This window comes from Austrofundulus limnaeus, unplaced genomic scaffold (assembly GCF_001266775.1).
Source record: "Austrofundulus limnaeus strain Quisiro unplaced genomic scaffold, Austrofundulus_limnaeus-1.0 Scaffold243, whole genome shotgun sequence".
NCBI classification, from domain to species: Eukaryota; Metazoa; Chordata; class Actinopteri; order Cyprinodontiformes; family Rivulidae; genus Austrofundulus; species Austrofundulus limnaeus.
The window spans coordinates 685219-694511 of NW_013952645.1; the positions used below are offsets into that span (position 1 = coordinate 685219).

The 9293-nt window shown below is 36.9% G+C and overlaps 1 protein-coding gene across 1 annotated transcript in view; it reads left to right on the forward strand.

Annotated features, from left to right (window-relative positions):
- The window catches only part of LOC106525830 (spectrin beta chain, non-erythrocytic 1), a gene marked incomplete at its 5' end in the record, with an annotated part of 64167 nt that overhangs the window by 34065 nt on the left and 20809 nt on the right, over positions 1-9293 (forward strand). The window contains 4 exon segments of the mRNA XM_014020181.1: positions 2057-2187; positions 3042-3246; positions 4472-4846; positions 6669-6755. Coding sequence (XP_013875635.1) covers positions 2057-2187; positions 3042-3246; positions 4472-4846; positions 6669-6755 — 798 coding nt within the window.

Sequence of the window (9293 nt, forward strand, 5' to 3'; positions counted from 1 at the left end):
TAATTAGCCTTAAAAAGTCTTAAAAGGCATTAAATTCATCAATCCAAAAATAAGGCCTTAATTAGCCTTAAAAAGTCTTAAATCAATCTGTCAGGGGTCTTAAAAATTTTAACACATTGTAAGTAAGATGTCTGTAATTGGTATCAAATATTAAAATAATTGGTAAAATTTATTTATTTTTTAAATATTCCCATGCAGATATTCTCTTTTGACATCACTTCCTGTTGCTTCACATGCAAATATCTCAACAACTGTTCATCTGAGCAATGTGAAATTTGTTTTCTAATATGTTCATAATGTTGCCTTTCCAAAAATACATTCATAGTTCTTACAAACATTTTATTTCACATGCACTTTAAGGTTTCATCTACAGCAAGCCTGGATTGAGAACTATGGTTCTTAAAACAACAAATTTTGGGTTGTTAGAGGATTTCCAGAAATTAAATTAAGTTTAAAACTGACTGCTAAGAATGTTTTTTTTGCTATATTTGACAAAAAAGCAGTTAAATATGGATAAAACAATTGGTCTATTAGCAATATTTGAAAAATTTAATCAAAAATACTTTGATTCATGAGTTTCTGCCACAGTTTAATTTTTTGTCATTAGTGTTTATTGTGAAATTGGTCTTAAAATTGATTTCACTTGGCATTAAAAAGTCTTAAAATGTCTTAAATTTTACTGGCCTTAAACTGTAGGAACCCTGTTAAATGACAAGTACACAATATTTTATTGGTAAAATTAAAAGTTTTGAATGACTTAACTTAGTTAATGAAAACGTAAAGTTAATGACTTGACGTGTGAACCTCTGTATGGATGCTGCTGTGACACGTGAATTCCCCCCTCGGCAGGACAATAAAGACTATTCTATTCTATTCTATTCTATTCTATTCTATTCTATTCCATTCTAAATAAACATAAATAGAGCATTAAAGCAAAAACATTCATTGTAATTTCAACTAAATAACACTTTAGTATTGAGAGGAGCCAGTTGAAGTGTTTTGGGAGTCTGGTAAGGATGCCTCTCCAGCGAGGTGCTTCAGGCATGTCTGACTGGGAGGAGACCCAGGACAGGCTGCAAAGATATTCGTTTGCATGTCATTTGTCTTATGTATAACGCTAACCCTAATTTCATTTTAAAAAAACTTAAGGATTTTTCAGTTTCTTGAGGGTAAAAATTTTCACATTGTACAATCATAAATACTGTATTTTAAATATTTTAAGTTAAATTTCTACTATGGAAAATAATACTACATACTGAAAACTAAATAGGATTTATGCAAGTTTTTACTCTCATTGTTTTAGTTTTTAATTTGCTACATTTTCAAAGTTTGAAGCAACAGCTATGTTTTTTGTAAGATCAGTATTTTCCTATCAAACGCTCACATCAGTGTGTTGTTTCACATCAACTTGGTGAATGCATCTAAAAACTTCCTGTTTCTTTGTATCTGTTCTCCTGTCAGTTTCTGAATTACTGAGTTTTATTAGCTCATGTTAGTCAATTTGCTGTTGATTTAGTGTTGTGCAGGATTTACAGTTATTAAAGTATTCAGAACATCACTACTGAAGAACACTCATTAAGTGTCAGCTAAAGGCCCTGTCACACTAGAACGATTTAGACAACTTATACCAACTTATGAACATTTTTTTGACTAAATAACTCATATAGGTTATATATGTGATGTAACTGTTAACATTGCATATGTATACATTCAAAAGAGGCTTCCAGTTGATTTATTCCATCTTCAGCGTAGACCTCTTCAAAATCGAACAAAATTTTCACACATTGTCTGAAACGTTATAGTGTGACAGGGCCTTAAAGTTAGCTAAATAGCATATGGATATCGTGATTTTCAGCTGATTTTCTATCTGGTTTGTTTTGTTTTTTTATTTTCTTAGGGTCATCAAATATTCAATCAAATGTATTTTCTCATCCTCATTTAATTTTCACTTTTCGTTTTAGTTCTGTATTTTGTTTCATTTCCTTGTCTGCTTGTTTAACTGAAACGGTTGAGTCTGAAGGCAGCAGGAACAAAAAGCTGTTTGTGTTTCCCGCAGGACGAGCAGAGTTCAGTAGCCATGCTGAAGAAGCATCAGATCCTGGAGCAGGCGGTGGAGGACTACGCTGACACTGTCCACCAGCTGTCCAGCACAAGCCGTGGCCTGGTGGCTGCCGGACACCCTGACAGGTAAGGTGTTGATGTAAAAACTAGGGCTGCACCGATTGCAGTGTTGTTATCGGTTTTCTTCAGATCTTTGTGGAGGTAGATGAGAAGCCAATCTTTTCCGTCGATCTTCTCTAAGTATCGTCCGATCTCCAGTCTCCCAAAATTAAAGAAATCTGTTGATAAAGTGGACGGCCGGTTTATCGGTGCACGTCTAGTAAAAACATTTAAAGAGGTCTAAACTGAGGAGAAACCCCTCCACTGGAACAAACAATGGGCCTCATGCAAGAACCGTTCGTACGCACAGATTTGTTCTTAAGTTGTGCGTACGAGTGATTTAGGAGAATTTGTGGCATTCACCAATGTTTTCGTATTCTAAGATTTTTTTCATATACGAACAAAATTCACAAGTGGTCCAGTGGTCGTGCAGCGCCGTGGCTTCTGAATAAATGAAAATGATTTAACACAGTTGTTTATACTTTTAGCAGCTCATTTTATCCCACAGCTGACCTGCTAAAAATGACAGATTTTCTTTTCTGGATCTCCGACAGACGGACTTCAATCTCTGAACTCCTAAAGTTCTTCTTTTTAATTTTCGCTGTCATTTTCATGAATGGACACTTCCTGATATCTGAGGCAGGAAACATAGCCTTATATGGTGTTTTTKGGGTGGTAATTATGCTAATCTCCTCTCGTGTGCACGAGCAGCTGGATAGAACAGGTGGAAATTACGTAGCTCATTTACGCACTTTTCCTGAAGATAGAAGAGTTTGTTGAATCTGACGTGACATGTTCGTATGAACCCTTTGTTAGAACAAAAGTAAGAGAAATTTAGGATAAGAATACGAACATGTTTTGACTGCCGTGTTCTCCTGCAGCGAGCGCATCGGCATGCGTCAGTCTCAGGTGGATAAGCTGTACGCAGGCCTGAAGGATCTGTCTGAGGAGCGCCGGGGGAAGCTGGACGAGCGTTTCCGACTCTTCCAGCTGAATCGGGAGGTGGATGACTTGGAGCAGTGGATTGCTGAGAGGGAGGTGGTGGCTGGATCTCACGAGCTCGGACAGGACTACGAGCACGTCACTGTGAGTCTGAAAAAACACGTCATAACAAGAATTTTCATAGAATTCAAATCTCTTTAGAAGTTAAACATTTCTGCTTTCTGAGACTCGCTCCATCTGTGTGTTTTTCACAGGTAACATCTCAACTTTCTGTATCTGAATAAAATGTGGACATGATTGGAAACAAAATCTACTTTAGTAACAAAAGTTTTTTGGCTCTTTGGTTTCTACAAGTTACAAGTATAGGTCAACATAGGAGAAAGATGGTCAAATTATTATGTTTGATTAGTGGAAAATTTCAATCCAATAGCCATTGGATTTAATTTGTTAAATTAGCTCTTTGATTAATTATAAAGTATGCAGGAATTCTAACTCCTGCTGGTATGGCGTGGGTATGAGGGCCAAAATTACGACTATTGCACAACCAGCGGTTGCTACATCCTTGTAGCAGGAGGCTATATCTATTTCTAAGCCAGCTATTGACTGCTAACTGAGCAGCTGGCCCCAGTAACTTTGAGGCCGCCCTGGCTAATGACAGTTCATTTGTGTCAGCATCAGAGAGGCTAGCTACTAGCATGAAAAAGCTGGCATTAGTCTCAGAGAGGCTAGGAACTAGCATAGCATGGATGAACTGGCGTTAGCATTGGAGAGGCTTTTCAAGGCTGAAAATCACCATTTTGCTCAGAGTTTCTACTCTTGGTCTTGATATTTTGCCAAATGTCAGGTTTTCCCCGATGTCCTTTTTGATACATTTCTTCTCCTTTTTTTTCTTTCTTCTTTGCTCATCGTCTTCTAGTCTGTTGGTTGGTCAAATTGGCTGCAGCGAACAAACTCTACTATGATTACCAATTTTAAAGCTGTAGTCCACCTGCATAATAGACAAGAGAAGCGATTTTAATATGTTCTTACATCCTTTTACAGAATTGTTTGCCTGATGTTTTATACTTAGGCTCCCTTTTTGACGTTTATGCCAAAATTAACAGAAAATAAACTTAATGTTTCAAGATAAATAAAACCAGATGTGGTTCACCCTGCTTTTTTCTGACTAGAGTTTTTAAGTAGGATTTTTACTTTAGTTAAAAAGCCTTATGAAGCCTTATGAAAAAGCTATCCTAATTTTTGTATCACTCCTCAATCTTGATGCCCCCCCCCCCCCAATATCTGCTGATGTTAAACACTTGTGAAAATAAATATAAAATCGAAGCAACCCTTAATAGTTTACATTTGTTTCTGTTTTTTGTTCTTTCAGATGCTTCAGGAGCGTTTCAGAGAATTTGCCCGCGACACAGGAAACATCGGCCAGGAGCGTGTGGACGGTGTCAACCGGCTGGCAGACGAACTGATCAACTCGGGCCACGGCGACGCCGCCACCATCGCCGAGTGGAAGGACGGCCTGAACGAGGCCTGGGCCGACCTGCTGGAGCTCATCGACACGCGCACGCAGATCCTCGCAGCCTCCTACGAGCTCCACAAGTTCTACCACGACGCCAAGGAGATCCTCAACCGCATCCTGGACAAACACAAGAAGCTCCCAGAGGAGCTGGGCCGGGACCAGAACACCGTGGAGACCCTGCAGAGGATGCACACCACCTTCGAGCACGACATCCAGGCTCTGGGAACGCAGGTAATGTCTCTGGATTCAGAAAGGAACACTGGGTGTTATTTTCTAATTGACTGTTTGTATGAAGAAAACAGTAGTGATAGTTTTACTCATAAATATTTTAAAAATCTAGAGTACAGTTTAATGAATTGCTTTATTTAATTGCTAAAAAATAATACAGTTAAAAACTAAGCTGATAAAATAATTTCATAAGAATAAAGAAAACCAATAACTTAGAAAATTAGAATATGCCCATGTTTTAGTCTATGGAAGCACAACAAAGACCAAAAAAGGGATACAACATACAGAGAGTGAGAGTTTTAGACTACATGATGAACCTCAGAGCACCATGATGGAGTGAATCAAGAACATATAATCTATAAATGTTTATGTAATCTAAAATTGGCATAAAAGAAGATGATGTAAGTTTTATTTCTTAGCTTCAAACGAAAGACAAAACTTGACTTTAAAATGAAAAAAATATTTTTGCTTCAGTTTTATTTAATTTTTTCTACCTTTTTTTTTTTTACCAGCGGTTGGATGAGAATTCCTAAATATCTATATTTAAATGCTAATTCATGTTGCACTCTGAAATGTTATGACAAATAGAAGATTCATAAATTTTGTTAAATATATTTTTTGCATTCAAACTAGTTTGGTACTGAGAAAACACCACTGAACGGTACTACATGATTCTTTGAGTTCAAAAATAACCTGACGAGGAGCTTATGAAACACTACAGTATCATCTGCATAAAGCAGAGGTGCCCAAAGTGGGGCCCGCGGGCCAAAATTGGCCCCTCGAGCCATTCCATTTGGCCCACCAGCAGTTGTCCTGCTTACTAGATTGTAATTATTTTAAGATTAAATATAAAATACAAGTAACTACAAGAGACATTTAGATTAGATTTAAGCCCATATATAGATTTGCATACCTTATAAGACCACATATATTCAAATTTTAAATTGTGAAAATCCCATGAGCCTTTGCTGCCTGAGCATACGTTGAATTTTCTCCATGTCCATGAGCTGAAAAAAACAACTAAAGAATGTGGGCAACCACACTGGCTGCTAGCTTAATCATAAAAAAAATTAAACAACTTTACTTAAGTGTTTGCATTTCTTATATTATTGAATTTGGCCCGTGGCCCTCAGATTGATTTTAATTTTGGCCCTCTCAGGGAAAATGTTTGGGCACCCACCATAAAGGTGAAAACAGCATCTTAAACTTCTCCATAAAGATTGTGGATTAAAATAATCAATAAAAAAGAGGGGTCTCAGAATGCATCCTTGGAGAACACCTTTAGCTCTGTAGATTCAGCAAACTACACCACAGTATCATCTGCATAAAGGTGGAGAAAAACATTTTAAACTTATCAATCAAAGTTGTTCATTAAAATAATTTACATAAGAGTGGTTTCAGAACTTATCTTTGGAGAACACCTTTATTAAAATTCTGTTTGTATGTAAAATAAGGTTAAAAGAGCCAGCATATAATGAATTTTTGAAGAATTCCTGGCCTTGTAGATGCAACATCACTTATTTGCATAAAAAGATACAAGATAAAATAAATATATAAAACTGGGCTCATAACAAAACCTGGAAAAACGTTAGCTTTGCAGATATACATCACTTTATCAACCGCATAAAAGACAACTTGAAGAATTTAATACAGTTTAGTAAAATAAATAAAACAGAGGGAGTTAAGAACGAATACCTGATACTTTTGACCAGAAAAAAGAAGCATTTTTTCACACTCGAGCACGTTATAAATCAGTCTGTTCCTGTTTGCTTCGTTGGTTTTAAACCAAGCTGAACTTTTTGTTTTGATGCCACATTTCCTGCAGGTCCGGCAGCTTCAAGAAGATGCTGTTCGCCTGCAGTCAGCATACGCAGGAGACAAAGCTGACGATATTCAGAAGCGAGAGGGAGAGGTGAGCTTCCTGGCCCATGTGCTCTTTTAAAACTCTCATGCACAGTTACATTTTCCTGTTCCCCCCCCCCATAAAAATCACAGTAAAGAATTTTGCATCCTTTATTAACTTGGACACAGCATTGAAATCAGTTGGGCTGTAAAATGTCTCTTTTTATTTTTCTCACGCATGCTTCACTGCTGCTGCACTAATGTTTTTACTAAGTTGCTTTTGGGAGAATAAAAAGAAGCTAGAGCTGCACCGTACTTTAAGACTATCATAGCACATGCTACAATCGTACAGGGCATGGTCAAAATACTGGAAACAGGAAGTTTCCTCAGGTATTATTCTGCATAAACAGTTGTAATACTTGTTTTTGTTGTGCTAAAAAAAATACAGAATTTCAATGTTTGTTTTTCTGTCAGTTATGATAAATGGCCATTTTTTCTATATTTTCTGTGTTTCTGATCTAAAACTAACCAAATGAAAATATAGTTTTTGGGTAAAAAAAAATCTGATTTATCTGATAATTCATTTTTTCCAGGCCTGAAAAACAGATTGTTGTTTTGTTTGTTTTGTGAAAAGTTAAACTTGAATTTTTCAGATTTATTTTTTGTGATTTGCAGCAACAAACACTGGCGTTATAATTCTGAAGTTTATTTAACCGGCTCAAAAATTAGACTCCATTTGAACCTGAACTAAACTCTGTGTTTTAAACTTGGATTTTAGTGTTTTATTAAAACAATCTGCTTTTTCTGTGTCATGTAAAAACTTTATTATTCTTATTTATGACCAGTAGGAACCAATATCTATCCAAATATTTGTTAGCTTTTTTTAATCAGTGTTGTGCAGCCAGTCAGAAAATATTTCATGGACTATACTATAAGGGTTAAATCTACCAGGATTCACTGAGTGGAACGTTCTTAAACCAGTCAAATGTCTTAGTTTTCTGTATTGTTGTTTCCAAATCTGAAAGTTGCATCATTCATCAACCAGACATGTTGTAAACCTCTGAACTGTTGATGAGTGTTGTTGATGTGTTTTGACCATTCCCTGTATGTCCCGTTTCCCTGCACATCCTCCCTGTCTGCCCAGAGGAGAAAGGGAGAGGTGAGACTCTTTGTTTCCCACAAATACCGGCTTTGCATCAGGCTTCATTTTGGCTGAATTTCTGTTTCGACTAAAATGAACTTCAGTGACATTTTAGTCCTCCCCATGCAGCACAGGCGCAGTGTTGGTTGCAGAATGGGTCAACTGATTCTCAAGTTTTATTTCACCCAACTTGGGTTGCTTTGCGGGTGGAATACTGCACATGATAAAAATCCAGCTGGTGGTGTAGCTGAGATGGGTAAAATACAAGATATAACATTTTTTAAAAAGTCACAGAGATGCAATAAAAATAACTTTGTTGCAATTTGCAATCCATTCTTTATCAAATTTTGAACAACTTCAGAGTTAAATGGCTCTTTTATCAAACTATTATGACAAGTTAATTATCTTTATTGTGACCTTTCAGACTGAAAGTAAAGAAATGTTAAATGGACTGTACTTTTATAGGACTTTTCTATCCAACCAGGATACTCACAGCCCTTCACACTACAATCTGTGCCCTTATTTACCCACTCCCACAGCACACTATTAGATCTCACCACAAAGGTAAATCATTCTATAGAGACTAATCAGTCCTTAAAATAACATTCAGACACTGATGGGACACACATCAGAGGCGGTGGAGGTTCAGTGTCTTGCTCAGGGACACTTCAACATGTGACTGAATAACGAGGGAATCGAACTGGCAACACTCAATGGAGGATGACTCCCCTGACCACTCAACCACAGCCACCAGAAAACAGGCGTATCTTACAGAACAGCCATGTTTCTGTGTCTAAAATGAATGACTTCGGCTTGTATCTCACAGTAGCCTCAAAAACATCAGTATCATTAGGGTTACCATGTAACCACACCACCATGTCTGTCACTCCCTGGCAATAAATGTAAAAAAAAAATAAGCCTCAAACAAACTTTTTTTTGTTTCTACAGTGTTTTATTTAGGACAGGGGTGTCCAATCCTGGTCCTCGAGGGCCTCTATCCTGAATGTTTTAGAGGTTCATCTGATCGAACACACAAGAAGTTATAAAACTTCTTAGAGTGGACTTTTAGACTTAAGTGCTGAAAATTTCTTAGATTTGCTCCTACTCTCAGACTTAAGTGTAAGTGCCAGTTATAAAAATTCTTAAGTCTAAGAATCACTCTTACTCTCAAGAAAAGTTCAGACTGTTAAACTCTTAAATGGTTAAGAGTTGCCATTAGGGGTCTGAGATGAACTGAAGACAGAGATTACAGCTGACCTCCTCCCCTCCTGACTGTTATTCTCAGTTATAAGATGGAAAACAGGTTTAATCAGAAATATACAAAAGAAAGAAAAGTAAAAAAAAATTAAAAAAATTAAAACTGCACATAATTTTGGACTAAAAGGCAGATATTTGTGTGTAGCTTTTGGATAAAATATTAAATAAACTCAGCTGGTGAGTGCATGCTGCCCCCCCCCCCCCCCCCCC